The sequence below is a fragment of the Danio rerio genome, chromosome 20, assembly GCF_052040795.2.
Source record: "Danio rerio strain M-AB ecotype USA chromosome 20, GRCz13ab, whole genome shotgun sequence".
In the NCBI taxonomy this organism is placed as follows: Eukaryota; Metazoa; Chordata; class Actinopteri; order Cypriniformes; family Danionidae; genus Danio; species Danio rerio.
Genome location: NC_141040.1, coordinates 750,107 through 769,738, shown reverse-complemented (window position 1 = coordinate 769,738; position 19,632 = coordinate 750,107). Strand labels below are relative to the sequence as shown.

Below are 19,632 nucleotides of genomic sequence, written 5' to 3'. Positions count from 1 at the left end.
ATATTATTCGACCCTTCAGCAATATTAGTGTTGGATTGTCTCCAGAACAAACCACTGTTATACAATGACTTGCCTAATTACCCTAACTTTACCCTAATTACCCTAGTGAAGCCTTTACATGTCACTTTAAGCTGAACACTAGTGTCTTGAAGAATATCTAGTCTAATATTATGTGCTGTCATCATGACAAAGATTAAATAAATCAGTTATTAGAGAGGAGTTATTTACACTATTATGATTAGAAATGTGTTGAAAACAATCTCCATTAAACAGAATTTGGAAAATATAAAAATAAAAGAATGAAGATTTTAGAGGAAAGCTAATCAATTTGCCATCAATTGTGCTTATATACACGTTAAATAACATATTCCTCAGAGAAAGCCGTACATCTTGAATCATACCTCATGCATTCATGTCTCTAGCCTGGCTGTGATGTTCTGACAGCGCTAACAGAAGCTGACCCAGATTGAAGACGCTGCTATAAAAGGCTGAAACGCACCAAAAGGCCTCGAGAAATGAGAAAGCAGGAAAGCAAGAGGTAAAAGCTGCTGTGAAGCCACATTTCAGCAGCAGAAAGTTTGGTTGTTGTGTCTGAGTTTGAGTTATTCCACTGCGGGCCCACACTCTCTTCCTCCACAACACACAAATGTGGATTGTTGAAAAGGAGCTGGCAGAGGACTGAGAGCTCACTGTCAGAGCGCATGAGATCATGACAACAACAACACCAGATAAATAAATTAACTAAATAAAAAAATAAATAAATTTAATCCTTTGAATAAGGACATCAAAAGATAATGTTTATTAAAAAATAATTTTAATTAAATTTTTTGTTTCAATTTAATACTTTTAAATTTCAATTAATTAATTAATTAATTAAAATAAAATTAAATTACATTTAAATAAAGATTAAAATTAATAAATAAAATTAAAAAATAAATTAAAAACAAAAAAATAAATCAATAAAATCTTATTCTGTAAATGATTACATGAAAAGGTCATGTTATTAAATTAATAAATGAATTAATATATTTTTTAAATATTCAAATTAAAATTTAAATAAAGTAAAATAAATAAGCAAACAACAAAGAGATAAATAAATAAATAAAATTAAAAAAACTAAATTAAAAACATAACAATAAAAAATAAATAAATAAAATCTTATCCTTTGAACGAAAACATGAAATTTTTATGACTTTAAATAAATCCATTCATTCGGAAAATAATAAATTAAAAACGTAATAGATTAAATTAATAATAATTAAATAAAAACTAAATTAAAAACATATTACATTTTTATAAACAAACAAACAAATAAAAAACATAATAATAATAATAAATAAATAAACAAACACATTAATTTACAAATAATAAATACAAATTACATATTCACAGTCATACACAATCATTATCATTAATTAAATTACAGGGGAGTGTGGTCATTTATTTATTTTAATTCTATTCATAATATGATATTATAATACAATATATTAAATGTATTATAGAATTGTATGTCATGTTATTAATGTATTCAACTATATTTATGTTGTACAGAACATATTTACTATACTTTTATTAATCAAGAAAATCCTTTTGTATATTTTTCATAATAATAGTATAAAATACTAACTAGATTAATATTATTATTTCCAACAAATGGTGTACAAGTAAAGTTGTTGAGTGTATTAATAAGTTATTATCACATTTGTTACTGATTTATTTAAAACTGTTATGTAACTTTATATTACATATTCTGCATGGAACGGTAAAGAAATAGATTTATTTATTAATATATGTATTTATTATCAAAACTATAATGTGTCATACATGTGAAGGCTGTGTTCAGACACTTTTAGTGTTTTTAGTATTAGTTTAGCCTGAGCGGAAGAGCTCCGATTTTGCAGGTGGCTTAAAGATTGACTGTTCAGCGCGATCACAGGTCAAACTCTCGCACTAATGTAAAAGACCTGACTGTGGTGTGACAGTGCTGGTAAAAGGAGTTAATCAGTGCCAGACGTTTCTACATCATAAGACACATGCATGACACACAAGCAATTCTCAAAGTGGGAACGGTTAATGATTTTATCCAGCCCAGACTCATTAGAAATACATGCTTTAGGCTACATGTTTGTGAAATGTAAAATACGTTGTTTCTGCTGCGTTTTGTTGCACGTTTAAGACGACAAATCCACTAGAGGGCGCTGTAATCCAAGATAATCTATTGGAGCTAATCCAAACTAGGTCTGCATGATATTGGAAAAATGGAAAAACATTGCGATATTTCTTTATTCAGCTATATATATATATATATATATATATATTTGATAGGAAGACAATTTCACTAGATGACGTCAATATCTCTATTCGGAAAGAATTGATAATTGTAGATTGATTTGGATGATTCTGTAGGGAAGTGCATATTCATAAAATATCAGAAACAAATCGACAAGCATAGATAAATTCAATAATGAAAAAGATACAAATTAAATGAACAGCGTTTAATTGTTTTCGAACTGTATTTCGAACTGTATTCAGGTGTTCAGTAATTGAATAATCCAATGTAAAATAATACTGCGTAGTCTTCGTTTTATAAACAATTCAATTAAATGAATCGTTTCTTACTTTGGAAAGTTATTATTGGTACAGTTTCTTAGGCCTGAATGCTTTTCAAACCCTCACGCAGTCACAGGCCTAAAAAAAAACATGTGAAATGATAATTATAATCCAGAATCAACATTGCGTATACTTGCGATCATGTGACTATTGCAAATAATCACATTGCGATATTGATGCTGAAACGATACATTGTGCAGCCATAATCCAAACCCTTCCCTAAACCCAACCAATAGTGTTTTCAAATGCAAACGTAAGAGAAAAGTGCAGAGAGAGAGAGATTTAATTTTATTGCCATTTCAGCTTCTATGGCCATGTCATGGCAAAAAGAAAATAGATCAAGTAAAAATATTCTAACAATTAAAAGTCATCAACAGCAATAAATAATGTACACGGTAAAATATATAAATAATAATAATAATGATAATATACGAGATAAAAATCTAAAACAGTTTTTTAAGATTTCCTTTTGATAAAAATTCTACAACTTTAGATGGATTCACGTTTAAAAATATTTCCTTTAAAGTCTCTCCAGATAGATATTGTTTTCTGATAACATTAAAAATGGGGCATTCCACAAGAATATGTTTAACTGTTTGGTTTCTGTTGCAATAAAGGCATTTTGGTGGTTTAGAGAAAAGTGCACTACGAACACACGTTTGTAAATTTAATAGATTCATTTCACTTTAAACTTCAGTCAAACATATGTTGATTACGTTTTTGTGGCGTTACAAACTATTTAAAACTGAAGCGTGTATTTTTCAGTGAGTCTGCGATGATTTCAATTCTAATACAGACGACAAGAAGGAATAAAGAGTTCTCAAGAGTCTGAAGTGATACAACCTGTTTGCCAGCAGAAAGGTCAGACATGCAACCGGTCTGATCATCAGACACACAATAGTCTGACGAGACCAACACAAACACTGCTGTCATTACGGTCCAGCTAATTCTACAGTGTGCGCCAGTGCTTCGCCAATTGAACAGGTTAAAATCGCCGAACATATGAACATAAAACAAATATCCTAACAAGTTGCTGCCAGAGTTTAATGAAGTTTCTCACAAACACATCCTGGAACATGGCTCTGTCCCAATCAAGCTCTGTCCCGGTAGCAGACATCAGCATTGGGTGATCTTCTTGACAGACTTGGTGATAGTGATTAGATTTGCAGTTTAATTTTGGAAAGTGTGTAACTGGTTATAGTGGCACGGTGGCGCAGTGGTAAGCACTGTGGCCAAATAGCAAGAAGGTCGCTGGTTCGAATCTCAGCTGGGTCTTTTGGCGTTTCTGTGTGGAGCTTGCATGTTCTCCTCATGTTGCCGTGAGGGGGTGCATAACATTTGACAAAACCATCCCATAAAGATGATCAATCTAAGATCATCAAGAAGGAAAAAAGCATTAGCCATTGAGTTATGTAGAACTTGCATGACACACCTCAGCAGTGAAAGTAATTACATGTGGACTGCTTTATGGAGCATATGACAGAAACGTCTGTAAAATTCAGCTGAAGTGAGCCACAGCCCAGCCACACCTGTAGGTGTGTCATTGAGGTCACACACACACACATATATATATACACACAAATAATGTCTCTGTGTGTGTGTCCTTCTCATATTTCCTTCATTATAATGGACAGACAGAGCATAACAACAAACCAGCCGTTCCCAAATCATCAGGCAGTACACTGAGAAAAGACTTTTGCTGGCTTCAATTTTAGTTGAATCAACTTAACGTGTCTAGTCATCTCAACTTACATCAATCAGACTGACTTAAAAAATTAAGCTAAACTCTGTACAGCTTAATAAAGTTAGCTGAAAGCTGATTATCTTATTAAAATAACTCAAATGTCCCATGACGTGCTTTGAAATGTGCACTTTTATTCGATGTTTGACATAATCTGGACCAAAACATGAAGAGAGGGCGGGGCTTAGAGAGTAGCCAAGTGTTTTGTTTAATCACAGCTTTCTTTAAATGAGAAGCGCCCTAAAGAGGGCGGGGCCTGTTAGACACTAGAAAGCATTTGATTGGTCAGAAGATTTGATAAGAAACTGAAGTATGATGTGACACCTCGGGGGGTCCCGACACCTACTTTGAGAACCACTGCTTTAGAGCACACTAACTTATAGATATCTTAAAAACTAACAACACTGATGCTAACATCCTAAAAACTTTATTTTAGCTTCATAAGAGCTTTAAATCAACATAAAAATATTTGTTGTATTGACTTTGTTATCTCGCCGTGTTGGCGTGGGTTTCCTCCAGGTGCTCCGGTATCCCCCACAGTCCAAAGACTTGCAGTACAGGTGAACCGAATAAGCTAAATTGGCCGTAGTGTATGCAAGAGTGTATGGGTGTTTCCCAGTGTTGGGTTGCAGTTGGAAGGGCATCCGCTGCGTAAAACATTCTGCGATTCATTCCGCTGTCGCGACCCCTAATTAATAAAGGGACTACGCCGAAAAAAAAAATGAATGAATGACTTGCCAGATGATGAATGAATGTGTGACTGCCAGATCTAACTACTGAGGTAAAGTTGGCTTCATATTCGCACATTTGCTAATTTTTGAACATTGATATCTCGTGACGTGCTCCCTATATGTTTTTTTAACACACTACTTTGAATATTCGGTCTGAATTTGCATGTAAATATGACTTTAAAACAACATTAGCACTATTTAACTGACTGTGAACAATCTTTGACAGTTAAAGGCTGCTAAAATGACTTCCCAAATTAGCAAGCAACGCTTTTCCCAGATTACATTATTAAGAATAAACTCAGAATGTGCCAATATAAACCCAACCTCACCTCAATCTTATATAGGACAAGTTTCCTGAAGGAGCAAAGGGCATTTACAACTTCTTGTGACACCGCAGGAGCAACTTACTGTAAAGACAACCTACTAAATAACCTCAGTGAAGCCTTTATGATCCTTCAGGCCAACAAGACTCAACACACTACACACTACACACAAACACAAGAGCCTGGGCGAGAAAGTTTGCCTGATGATTTGAATCCCTTACACAAGCACAGCAGCATCAGTATTTGCAAGGTAAATGAGGTATACGAGTGAGCAGGAAGCATTTGATGTAATTCTGAGGTAAAAAGGCCTAATGAATGGACGAATAACACACATATTTACATCCAGCGAAGCTGTTATGACCATCAGCTGATCCGAGGACAGGTATAAACGCATCTCTGATTCGGAGGAGCGCAGTACACAACATCAGCACATCATTTCCTGGCTTTTCCTCGCCAATGATGACAATATTTTTGTTCAGTTGCCATGACTAACTTATACGCGTTATCCGAGTAACGTTACGCTGCATTTCGCCATTCACACTCCAGGTAAAAGCAAAAGCGCGGGTGGGGAAGGGATGAAACTCACCTCCGTTGCTCTGGCCGTGCAGTCGGTCCGTCGGTGAGTCGGTCGGTCGGTCGGTGAAGTGAACTGAAGGCATTCACGCGAGCTCAGAGCCGCTGTCCCGGATGTTGATCAGCCCGAAATCCCGGGATGAAGTCCACGCTCCGTTGTGGCGTCACGCGCGCCCCTGTAAAAGGCCTGCCTCCTCCTCCTGCTCCTCTGCGCGTTCTGGGTGAATTATGGATATATTGGTGATTTACGACACACACACACGGTTTATTTTGATTTGATAGCTCTAATTAATACGTCTGTCATGGTAAAAGCAGGTATGGTTATCGACAACGCCAGATTTGTTGATGAATGAATGGATGGAAAGCAGCGTCCTCTGGCGTTTTCCAATTGAAAACACACGTATTTTGAGGTTAGAGACGGCGGTAAAGTTTATTTATTTATTTTTTTATTGCAAATTGTACAGCACAGAACTGGCTATATATAACCAACATCGCAGGGCACTCTTATTAATAAAATAAAAAGAATAGTTCTTCGTTCAAAGCATACAAAAGATACACAATCACATCGAATTGGGTAAGAAAATCGCAATCACTATGTGTGTGTGTGTGTGAGAGAATCTGATGTACTTGATATATATATATATATATATATATATATATATATATATATATATATATATATATATATATATATATATATATATATAATTATTTAATTATATATATATATATATATATATATATATATATATATATATATATATAATTATATATATATATATATATATATATATATATATATATATATATATATATATATAATTAAATAAGAAAATTAATCCATAAATTACGGCATAATAATATAACAAATAAATAAATGTATAACAAAAAATCACAAATTTGAGCATAGATAAATATCAATAATTGATAGTGCGGGCAGGTAAATAATTACATAAATTACACGAATGTTGGGGAAATAAGGAAATTATTGATTAATTTCTTTTCGGCTTAGTCTCTTTATTAATGCGGGGTCGCCACAGCGGAATGAACCACCAACTTATCCAGCACCTTTTACGCAGCGGATGCCCTTCCAGCCGCAACCCATCTCTGGGAAACATCCACACACACTTATTCACACTCATACACTATGGACAATTTAGCCTACCCAATTCACCTGTACCGCATGTCTTTGGACTGTGGGGGAAACCCACACAAACGCAGGGAGAACATGCAAACTCCACACAGAAACGCCAAATGACCCAGCCGAGGCTAGAACCAGCGACCTTCATGCTGTGAGGCGACAGCACTACCTACCGCAGAAATTATTCAGATATGTATTTATGCAGAAATTTGTGGATTTTTTCTATACATTTATTCACTTGCATATTTATTCATTATTTTATTTATGCAGGAATTAATGGATTTATTTACTCATTTATTTATTCCTTTTGCAAGTCTCATCTTCCATATTTAAACATATATACACTGATACAAAACACAAATGTGCATTATTGTTTATAAGTAAACACATCTGAATGTAAATCATGTAATAATTTATACTTAGAAATTGCAAAGAGCCTCATTTTTTTATTTTCTTTTTTTAATAGTTGAAGCTTTGCACCACTTTCCCTTAGTAAGAAATCATTTTAAAGAAGGCCTATATATTCCCATTTTACAAGAATGAATAAAAGGCACTCGAATAAATAAAATAAACTTCAAACAAAGAAACAATTAGTAGCCGTACAAAAGATACATAATCAGATTGAACTGGGTAAAAAAAAAAACACTCACCGGCCACTTAGTACCGTGCTGGACCCCCTTTTGCCTTCAGAACTGCCTTGATCCTTCATGGCAGAGATTCATCAAGCTACTGGAAATATTCCTCAGAGATTTTGCTCCATATTGTCATGATAGCATCACTCAGTTGCTGCAGATTTGTCGGCTGCACATCCATGATGCAAATCTCCCGTTCCACCACATCCCAAAGCTGCTCTATTGGATTGAGCTCTGGTGACTGTGGAGGCCATTTGAGTACAGTGAACTAACTGTCATGTTCACCAGTCTTGAGATGATTGAGCTTTATGACAAGTTATCATACAATATTCAAGTGTTGCTATCAGTGTGTGAAGAGTGGGAGAAGAGGCTTGCATTGATAATCCAACACAATGCGCTGCACATTGAACACAAGTGGTCAGAAACTTGTAAATAACTCATGAAAGAATATAACCAAGCACACCGTTGTTTTTCTTGTTAAATTCCCAATACGTTTGATGTGTCACATGACCCTCTTCCTATTAAAAAAAAAATTAAAGTTAAATCCAAGATGGCCGACTTTAAAATGGCCACCACCCATCTTGAAAAGTTTGCCCCCTCACTTATACTAACCGTACGTTCACACCGAAAGCGGCGAGGGCGTCCAAGGTCGCTCATTCCGACCCAGTGAAAACGCTGTCTGCCTTCAGCTCCGGCGGCGAGAGCGTCAAAATTCGCTACATTGATCTCGTATTTAAAGGAGCCGTCGCAGCATATCAGTTACATTCCTGCATAAGACATGTTTCTAGCGTGAAAATGTTGCGTACTTCTTATCAAATTCATATAACAATGGAAGATCAAGTTGCGTGTGGTGTGGCTTTGCTCTATTTATCCAACGTGTGTCCGTATGTCTGTTTTGTACTGTCATGTCGCGTGAGATTCCCGCTTTAAGATAAATATATATAACATTAATGCACATCAGTAACGTATTTAATGTATTTTCCTGTAAGAAAACATTGTAAATAATTGGAAATCCGGCGACCGCAATCATCAAACCCTTGGGAACAACTGTGGTTGGAACCAAAGTTCGCAGGTCTGTGTTGTCTGAACTGACGTCTTCATTCTGATTGGTTGCCGCCGAACCGCATCCTAGCTCATTACCATAAAGTTGACTTGATTTTAACTCTCCTCGACGCCCACGCCAGCAAAGACGCGCCGCTACTCCTCGCCGCCGGCTCTCATTGAAAATAAATGACTTCCGGCTACTTTGACGCTCTCGCCGCCTTCGGTGTGAACGTACGGTAATGTGCCACAAACAGGACGCTAATATCACTAACGTTCCCATTTTATTAAAGTGTATCAATATAAATGGCACCCCCTGTACACTAAAAATGCTCACGTGTCTATTTAAACCACGGTATATTCATGTGTGCGTCTGGTGTGAACACGGCGTCAGCAGAGCCCAACCGTGGATCAAATGCGTAAAGAAAAACAAAGTGATGAAGAAGCAAAGCCTCATGTTTGTTGACACGTGATTTTCTTGTATTTGACTGTCCACCATGGCAGATGTGCACTGTTGCAGATAGCAGAACATTGAAAAACGAATCGATTTAATCACACAAAGTTTGCTCGGAGAGCGACTTTACAAAAAAAAGCGCACCGGTTTTCCGTCAGTCCAAACGCAACACTCAACAGTACTGTGCTGATAACCCTATAGGCACATTAGAGCGAGCCGTCCGACATGATGAACACGTGACGTTTTATTATTTCACAGATGCAGCAAAACTGAAGGATGTCTGAGACGTTAAACTCAAAAGGCAGCAGACGTGTCAAAGTCAGAGAAACGCCTAGCTTATGTACAATTTATTAGATACAAATGAAATCAGACAAACAAACACAAAGTTGTTCTTTTCAAGTTCGCATCATCAAAACTAAAAGGAGATCGTCGGAAATAACGGCAGGGTCGTCCAGCAGCGCGCGATCACACAAAGGCCCGGATTGGCTGTCAGTGTTTGTTGGTCATGTGACGGAGCTCAGGAGCTGACTGATGGGATGAGGTCTGCTGACTCCAGAGAGTCCTCGTAAGGGCTGTGAGCGCCGTCCGTCTGTTCAGAGCTCTCCAGGCTGAGCTGCTGCTGAGTCTGAAGCTTCAGGATCAGATCCTTGATCTCCTCCCGCTTGGTCTTCATCCGCTGTTGGGGAAACCACTCCAGTAAATTCATCGGGAGGTGAAAGCTTGGAAGGGGACTCTGAGGAGGGAAATGAAATCATTTAATCAGGATACAGCTTGAATGTGAATGTTTTTCTCATGCATTAGACTGTAAAACCCGAGACACACCAGGCTGACATCAAGGAATTAAAAGCTGACTGTGTCGGCTGCGTCTGCGACTGTCTGGACCAAAAAGCTGTGGGTGAACACACCAAACGGATGACAGCGGACTGACATTAGAGCCTACATTCAGGTTTTGATCCTAAGTGTGGCGTTTTGGTGACTGTGGCTTTAAATGCAAATGAGATTGAGCTCTTTTACTGAAGAGGGCGGAGCTACAAATGCCTGCGTGTCAGCATAGTGGCAGATTCAACAACAAGACTGATGTCCTATGCCAGGGGTAACCAATCTCGTTCCTGTTGGTCTGGTGCCCTGCAATTTGCCTCAACACACCTGCCTGGGTGTTTCGAGCATACCCAGTAAGACCTTGATTAGCTTGTTCAGGTGTGTTTGATTAGGGTTGGAGCTAAAATCTCTAGGAACAAGTTTGGTAATCCCTGTCTTATGCTAATGAGGGAGAGATGGTCTCTAGTGGGCGGGGCTTTCCCCCTCTGATGACACGTACAAAGGGGGAATGTCAATCAAAGTGTTTCCATCAAGTCTGATTATAAACAAACATTATTAATACATCTTTATCATTAGAAGCTGGATATATTCACACACTGCTGACACGCAACTGTGTTTAAACCCCTTATAAAAGTGATTTCTGCATAATATCTCCCATTTAAATGCAAACGTCAGATGTACAAAGATTTTTAGCAGAAATAACAATGTAATAAACACAAAACAAGACATAAAACTGATATACAGACATGAACAAAATTGTTGGCCCCTTTTGCATTTGTCCAGTCCAGCGTCTGTAGATTGCTTCTGTTCAACTATAATTTAAAAAGCAATATCTTCCAGTTTATTTTCACTAATATTTGATTAATAAAGACGTCTCTCAATTATAAGTTATTTCAGTGGCCACTCTACTTTTTCAGTCTTCAATGGAAAAGTATCAATAAATTAGTTTAAATATGTAGCTGAAAACCCGGTCATGGCCGTCAACTCAAATTCCAGCATCTTCTACATGTGTGAAGGACACATTATGTACGAGTAGGTATAACTGAGGCATAAATCATTGCACAAAGTCCCCGTTAAGTGCTTTGAAATGCATTTTTATTCCATGCTTGACGTAATCTCAAGTGAAACATGGAGAGGGTGGGGCATTAAGTAGCCCCTCCCCCTTTTAAAAAGCAGCCAATAGTGTTTTGTTTTTATCATAGCTCTGCCAGTGAGAGTAGTTGAGATCAAGTGCATCAAATAAACAGCAAATCAGAAAAAGGGGGCGGGGCATTCACTAGAAAGAATTTGATTGGTCAGAAGATTTGATAAGAGTCAAATGTATGAAGTGACGTCAAAAATGGTTATTCCTTTCAGACTGAAGTGACTTGAATGTTTACATCCTCCAATCGCACATTTGGTCACTGTTTTGAAGCACACTTTCACGAGATCTATAACTGGTGTTCCCATCCTAAGAACGATTCAGTGCTAGTGTATTCTGATCCTCTCACCTCGAAGAAGCTCTCCACGTACTGCAGCACATAGACTCCACAGTCACTGAAGTTGTCCTGCTGCGGCACACGAGGACTCGAACCCTTCATCAGCTCTTTCCCGAAACTCCTCTTAGAGCCTTTCTTCACCTCCCACTCCACCTCTAGATACCTGTGACACACGACACACACACATAAACACACTATACTATATAAGATCAATCTCCACTATTCCCAGAGGAAACCAAAGACTTTTGTTAGTAACAATAATTACCAGCAGTAAGCCTCATTATTAAGTTTTACCACACTGAAAGGCACATATTTGACCCCTTTTACATGATGTAAGATAAGATAAGCCTTTGCTGCTTATTCTGGTGTCTAAATACAGTGTAGCTGTTTTTTGTAGCCTGTGACTTTAAATGCAAATGAGCTGCTTCTCTCCGCCCACAGCTCCCACCTGTGTGTGTGTCTGCTTCTCCTGCATTACGTTAGATAAACAGCAGTCAGTGATAGAGACTGGGATATAGCTGAAATACAGCTCATTAGTCAAAAACATCAAGGAAGTTTATTGTCTTAATTTCTTTAGATCAAAAAAGATAGCTCAGCCACACTTTACAATAAGGGTTCATTAGTTAATGTTAGCTACTGTGTTTACTGGCATTAACTAATTATGAACAATACCTGTAGAGCATTTATTAATCATAGCTCGGCCCATGCAGAATCTGCGCACGCAGAATTCCAGAGTTTTAACCCATTTTTGATTGTTTATTTACTTGTGTAAATGTGTAAATTCATATTTCTTCAGTTTTTTTATTAATTTCAGTAATATTATTGACTAATATTAAAACGTTCATGTGATTTATTTACAATACAGTTTGTGAAGTCATATGTTCTGTGTTTTAAAAAAAAAAAAATGTCCGCAGATTCTAGATTTCAAATCATAGTTCAACATTTACTAGTGCATTATTAACATTCACATTCATGCTTGTAGCACTACATTAATGCGCTGGGAGTTAACATGAACTAACTATAAACAACTGTATTTTCATTAACTAATATTAACTAACAATTGTTCATCTTTGTAAATGCATTAACTAATACAACCTTATTGTAAAGTGTTACCAATAGCGTTTCCATGATAAAAATGTCTTTATAGTAAACAATATTTTTACTTTATTACCACATCCAGTACGTTTACATGGACACCAATATGTTGATTTTAATGCGATTAAGAGAATACTTTGATTAAGAGTCGACCATGTAAACAGCGATTTTTGATTAATTTAATCAGATTAAAGTCATAATCGATCTAAACGCCTTAATCTTATTGTCTTAATTAGATTAAGGCAAATAATTTGATTACTGATGTCCATGTAAACATAGTCTTCGTCTCAAAAAACCCACATGCCTGTTTCTATGTGGATCATCCAGTCATCCAAGCCCTATGCAAGCGGTTTAATGGACCCACTTTGACCAGCATCACTGTGGAATAGGCATGGGACGATAACCGTTTTCAAGGTTTACCGCGGTTTGGAAAAGTCAAGGTTTTAAAACGGTCAAAATTTCCTGCATTACCGTTCCTAAGGTATGAGTAAGATTTTTTATTTACGTTTTTTTTTTTTGTTTGTTTGTTTTTATGACAACAATATGTCCATCAGAAAAAAATGCTGTTTTAAATTAAATTTAAACAAATGAAGACAGCAGAAGTCAATAATTCATTCAGTCTGACATGTTTACTGCTCCTAAATATTATAAATGTTTCTCAAAATAAAATATATTGTGTTGAAAGGGGAAAAAGCAGTAAACACAATACTGTGAAACCGTGATACCTTTATCTAAGGTTATCATACCGTCAAAATCCTATAGCCGCCCATGCCTACTGTGTAAAGGTTTTGTTACTACTGTGTGTGTCCAAGTAGTAACTTACTCTCGTAAGGTTTTCACCACGGTTGACCTGGTTGGTCCACGCAGAGAATCCATGATTAGAATACAAGGCCTGAGAAAATAAATCAAATATCACAGTTAGTGTCTAATAAAAACAAAAAAACTGTTGACTTGTATATTATATTAATAATTCAATTATATATTCTAACTCAATTTTACATCTATATGTGGTGTATTTGACTTGTACGCGCGTTCACAATAATATGTGAGGAATTATCTGCACTGACTGTTTGCAGATGGTGGGTTTGGAGGTCCACTCTGCTCTGTCGAAGCTGCCAGAATCATCCGCCAATGCCCCATCCTCACTGCACTCATCCTGAAAACACAATCACAAGTTCAAACAAACATGCAGGCAAAAACTAATCGATGTGTTGCTCATGATACAATAACAGAGGCCTGTGTTTATTTCATCTCCATTAAATTTATTCTAAATGGACTTATAGTCACTGTAACAAAACGGATGACCTCACAAACCCACTGCAAACCCTTAGGTAATCAAATAACAGCTCCAATGAAATTAAATAAATAAGTACCTAATTATTAAGGCCACTTAAGAGGCACCAAAACAAGGCTACTGACGTCAAACTTCTTAACAATAGCATTATTGCAATTACTTAGATGTTCCACATTTAATTAAAGAAAAAACTCCACTTTTTTCTGAAATAAGCTCATTTTTCTGCTCCTTTAGAGTAAACAGTTGAGTTTTGCCATCTTTGAGCATGTTTAGCTTAGCTTAGCATAAATCACTGAATCGGATTAGACCATTAGCATCTCATTCAAAAAAAAGTTTTAGCAATTTTCCTATTTAAAGCCTGACTCTTCTGTAGTTACAGTGTGCATTGAGACCAACAGAAAATAGAAAGTAGATATTTTGTAGGCTGATATGGCTATAGGAACTAAACTCTCATTGTGGCGTAATAATCAAATGTAATATCATTGCAGTCTTGGTGCGGCCGCAAATAGAAAAACAGCACTTTTTATTTTCTGAGTACATGATGCAACTACAGAAGAGTCGATTTTTAAATAGGACAAACACTGAAACTCTTTTTGAAATGTGTGAGATGCTAATGGTCTAATCTGATTCAATGATCTATGCTAAGCTAAGCTAAAAGTCTCAGACTCAGATGAATGAATGTAAAATGTAAAAACTCATCTGTTTAACTCCAGGGGAGCTTTGAAATGAAACTATGCAGAAAAGTGGCGTATTCACTTTAAATGAAATGTACTTACTGCAGCTGAATTGTGAACAATTTCAAATCCCTGAACAATGAAGATGAATAAATCATCATACCCTAACCAAACACACTCTGACGACTACATTAACACAATGAACTTTGACAACAGTTACCTGACATGAGCTTTGGTCATCAGACTGATGGGAATCGTCTTCTGTGCTGTACTCGATTATTCTGCGCAAACCGTCTGGAATGAAGAGCAAAACGTGTTTCTGTTACCTCTATGCACACAGGGTCTAAAGCCTCCTTTCCACTGCACATGACAAACGACAAGCGACAGAGCAGAAGTCCAGCCGCATTGACATCCGATCATCTCCGTATGCGGAAAATTCAGATCTGATTTAAGCTGCGGATCCATTGCAATATTTGAACTCCGGAGACTAGACCGTATGCGACAGGATGTGATGTATTCCAGTGTTGTTTAAGCAGGTCCGTGTGCGCAAGATGAAAAATAGGACTTTATTTGGTTATTTTTTTAATCAGAAAAGTTCTATATTAAAAAAAAAAGTTCTATTCATAAATGTAAGTAATAAAGTAATAAAATATAATGTTTAATGTTGTCTCCACATTCCCTCCAATATTTTTAGCGGTCTGAGTTTCTAGTATTCATTCATTCATTCAGCCACGGAGAATTGCTTTTGCACTGCTTTATTTCAGACACTGCGAGAACAGCTTCTCTCCCATGGTGCACGTCAGAACTGAAAATTCTGTGCGACTGCCACAAGAGGCCGTATTCCGGCAGTCCTGTCAAAATGTCGTGTGCAGTGGAAAGCAGGGTTCTTACACCTTTTCCGACTTCAAATTCCAGCACTTTTCAAGCACTTTCAAGGTGCATTTGCATGCTTTTCCAGCACCTAATAAGCACGGTTAATTACGTTAATATATGTTGCGTGTACTTTTTCACATTTAAAGGCATTGTGCTATTTTAAAAAACACAATAGACATTTCAACTTAAATTGTTGAGTACTTTAGAGCATAGATTTATTGGGACAGTTCACCCAAAAATTATTTTAAAAAATGAATTAAAAAAGTTCAGTTATTGGATGAAGGATGTTTTCAAGTTTGGTCTCTTTCTACCTAAAGTTGATGTCTTAAAAATGAGCTCACAGTCAGATTTTGTTTGAGTGTAGTACCAAACTTTCATGACCAGTGAATTAGGGTGAATGTCTCCTAAACACATATGAAGCTAATAGTGCCAAAACAATCTGAATTTGAATTGTGTTAATTTAAATTCTTAAAAACGTAAAACTGTATATCTACATACCCAATATTTGCAGTCTTTGAATTCAGAACCTCAAAAAATCTGAAGTTTAAAAATATGTCTATCAAAATCTGACTTTAAACATTAAGTTGTCTTAAGTACTAGATGCTCAATAATCAAGTTAAGAAATACAAATTCAAAACATTTCTAATAGGATCAGTATTATTAACTTACAATTGTTAATAATTCAATTTAACACAATTCAAGTTCAGATTGTTTTGGCTTATTATTAGCTCCATAAATACATTTTGCAATAAAAACACGCACAAAAACAATTTATGCACTTGCACATATGCACCCAAATATATTTTAAGGTCACATAGATAAAATCATGCGCATATGCAAGCAAGAAAAGTCACAATTTTCAATTTAATTTCAGGTTCAAGCACTTTGTCCAAAATCCAAGCACTTTTCTAACCTTGAAAACACTATATTAAAAATCAAGCATTTTCCAGGATTTTCCAGCACCCGTAAGAACCCTGGGAAAGGCGGCTTTAGAGAAACATTATATAAATGCTCAGTATGTCTGTGTACAGTTGAGGTCAGAGTTATTCGCCCTCCAGTGAATTTCTTTTTCTGTCAAATATTTCCCTAATGATGTTGAACAGATTCAGTTGTTGTTCACAGTGTTTCCTCTAATATTTGTTCTTCTGGAGAAAGTCTTACTTGTTTTATTTTAGCTAGAATAAAAGCAGTTTTAATAGTTTTAAACTCATGTTAAGCTCAATATTATTCGCCCCTTCAGCAATATTAGTGTTGGATTGTCTCTAGAACAAACCACTGTTATACAATGACTTGCCTAATTACCCTAACTTTACCCTAGTTAAAGAGCCCCTATTATTGGTTTTTGAAAATGACCTTCTATGCAGGGTGCATCACAGCTCTAAGTGAATGGACACATCCAGCTGAGGGTCAAATCTGAAAGTGCACGCTGTTTAAAACTATTGATTTTTTAATAAAAGATTCAGCTCAGAGTCATTTAAATGATTCGTCATTCGTTTGGATCCTTTGACTGTTTGTATCGACGTCGATATGAACCAGTGACTGCCTAATCAGCGTTCTGTGAACTCTGTGATTGAAGGGCTCACCGGTAAACTGTACTTGGTTTGCGTCAGCTCTAAGCGGGACGGCTGTGTTCTGGCTGAACTGGTCCCGCTGTTCTGAAGCTCCGTCTGTTGGTGGACTGGAGGACACCGCAGTCTGAGGCTGATACAGCGGGTTCGGCTCAACCTGAGCACTCTCTAGACCCGGAAAACAGATTACGGCCAGATACCAGTGTGCTCTACACACACACAAACACAGAAAGAGAGAGAACAATTACAAAAAATGACAATATATCCACTCAGCAAGTTCATTTTCGAGAGTGAGAGAGGGAAATTACAGCCATATCAGCTTCTCTGACTGTCATGGCAAAAAACAGATGTATAAAAGTTAAATAAACAATAAAAAAGTTATCGAAAGCACTCAATAATACATAAGATAAAATGCATAAATAACAGTTATCAATTATAATAATAATAACAGTAATGATAATAATCATAAGCAAACTAAAAATTATGATTTACATTGGGCGATGCAGTGGCGCAGTAGGTAGTAAGAAGGTTGCTGGTTCGAACCTCGGCTCAGTTGGCGTTTCTGTGTGGAGTTTGCATGTTCTCCCTGCCTTCGCATGGGTTTCCTCCGGGTGCTCCGGTTTCCCCCACAGTCCAAAGACATGCGGTACAGGTGAATTGGGTTGGCTAAATTGTCCGTAGTGTATGAGTGTGTGTGTGGATGTTTCCCAGAGATGGGTTGCATCTGGAAGGGCATCCGCTGCGTAAAAAAGTGCTGGATAAGTTGGTGGTTCATTCCACTGTGGCGACCCCGGATCAATAAAGGGACTAAGCCGACAAGAAAATGAATGAATGAATGAATTATTTATTTACATTTCTGCATTTAGCAGAAATTTAGCTTTCATCCCACGCGAATTACACCCGTGAACACATGTAATACTAGAACTAGATAGTTCATCCAAAAATGGAAAATTTACTCACTATTTACTCTCTCAGGTGCTTCCAAATCTTTATAAATGTCACTATTTTCATTCATTCATTTTCCTTCAGCTTAGTCCCTTTTATTATCAGGGGTCGCCACTGCAGAATGAACCACCAACTATTCCAGCATATGTTTTACACAGCGGATGCCCTTCACACACACCCCGGAGAAAGACAGGTCATATAGCTGAGAGAGAAGCTGTTCTCAATTGTAGTAAAGCATATTTTATGGTCAATACGGCGTTGTACGAGCGAAACGCTAACTCATTTGATTACTCGTTACTGAATAAAGTATCGCCATTAGTAACATCGTTTATTTAAAGCACCGTTATTCCCATCACTGGTTATTACAATAGCCCATTTCACACAGTGATATAGGTAAATATCCGGAAATTTTCCGGAACGACTGGTACATTCAAGAAACATGCGAGGGCGTTACGGAATTTTTCCGGAAAAGACCGTTCACACATCCTTTCCCAAAATAGCGGTAAATTCTGACATCATTAACCAGAAATGAGCTCTAAACGGCTGCGCTTGTGTTTGTAAACATTTGACGACATCACAAACTCTGTGGATGATCAGTATTGTGAAGAACTTCGATGAAAATACAGGGGAACACTTTCGCATGTCGAGATGCGCATAATATGCATGTGTGCTGGCGCTCACCGGCTGCTTCACGTGCACACGCATCAGAGCTTGAAGGTAAACAGACAGCAGTTTATCATAAGCATCTTACCGATAATTATTTACACAGTTGGCATTAAGAAGGAACTTATAAACGTGATCTGACTAACATCCAGCAGCTAAACGTGCCTGGAAAAATATTTAAAGGATTTTATTCTCATAAACTGTGCAGGTGTGAATGCGTCTGACTGTTCTGATTGGCTAAAGTAGACGTCTCACATCAGTGTTTTCTAGACGTGCACGCCCTCTTTCCGGCAAATTACCGGTAATATTACAACTGCTCTTTCCGGAAAATAGCCAGAATAAATTTACCTGGGCTTTCAAAAACTGCCAGCTCACACATGCAGACATTGCAAAAAGTGTGAAAAAAAAACTAAATATATTCTACAAAGTACATTCTCACACGTCTCCATTCAGTGAGAGGAAAAACTCACGACTCATTGATGGGCACAAAGATGAAGTCCTTCTGGAAGAGATCCACGTGGCGCGTCCATGTCTTCACTCTGTTGTGTTTCCTCTTCTGGATGCTGAAACACACGACACACACACATCCTCAATACTAAACCGCAGCACATCTCGAAAAAGTTAAACATTCGAGCAAATAGTGTGTGCTCACGGCAGGCTGGAGGTGTCTACGGTGTTTCTCCGCTCCCTCTGATTGAGCCTCTTGTAGAAGAAGGAGCTGAAGACGTGACTGCGGGCGGCATCTTCCTTCTTCAGCTTCTCCAAAAACAGATATCTACAAGCACGGAGCACATATACTCATCAGATAACTTACAGCTTTCATTCAATATTGGTCAGAGGAGAATGGCCAGACTGGTCCTTTTTTGATTGTCATACTGTTGATACGCAAGCTTGATCACATTTACAAATAATACGAATAAACCAAACACCAGCACAATTGCACATGTCTAAAATAAAGCTCCAATGTCAGTAAGATT

At 37.1% G+C, this 19,632-nt stretch overlaps 4 protein-coding genes across 21 annotated transcripts in view; 1 reads left to right on the top strand and 3 right to left on the bottom strand.

Annotated features, from left to right (window-relative positions):
* myo6a (myosin VIa) overlaps positions 1-6,094 on the bottom strand; it is a 61,209-nt gene extending 55,115 nt beyond the window's left edge. For all 11 annotated transcript variants that reach the window (XR_015517574.1, XR_015517575.1, XR_015517576.1 and 8 more), the window contains 1 exon segment: positions 5,992-6,094. The gene's annotated coding sequence lies outside the window, so the exon portion shown is untranslated.
* lats1 (large tumor suppressor kinase 1) overlaps positions 1-19,632 on the top strand; it is a 777,671-nt gene that overhangs the window by 555,846 nt on the left and 202,193 nt on the right. The window lies entirely within an intron of this gene.
* The window catches only part of nt5e (5'-nucleotidase, ecto (CD73)), a 190,374-nt gene that overhangs the window by 131,981 nt on the left and 38,761 nt on the right, over positions 1-19,632 (bottom strand). The gene's annotated exons all lie outside the window — the stretch shown is intronic.
* The window catches only part of senp6a (SUMO specific peptidase 6a), a 31,420-nt gene continuing 21,038 nt past the window's right edge, over positions 9,251-19,632 (bottom strand). For all 8 annotated transcript variants that reach the window (XM_087297947.1, XM_087297949.1, XM_087297951.1 and 5 more), the window contains 8 exons: positions 19,308-19,430; positions 19,126-19,218; positions 17,063-17,256; positions 14,827-14,900; positions 13,706-13,794; positions 13,462-13,530; positions 11,556-11,706; positions 9,251-9,979 (listed from right to left, as the gene is read on the bottom strand). In XM_087297947.1, coding sequence (XP_087154073.1) covers positions 9,764-9,979; positions 11,556-11,706; positions 13,462-13,530; positions 13,706-13,794; positions 14,827-14,900; positions 17,063-17,256; positions 19,126-19,218; positions 19,308-19,430 — 1,009 coding nt within the window. In that variant the 3' untranslated portion in view covers positions 9,251-9,763. The remainder of the gene's footprint in view (positions 9,980-11,555; positions 11,707-13,461; positions 13,531-13,705; positions 13,795-14,826; positions 14,901-17,062; positions 17,257-19,125; positions 19,219-19,307; positions 19,431-19,632) is intronic.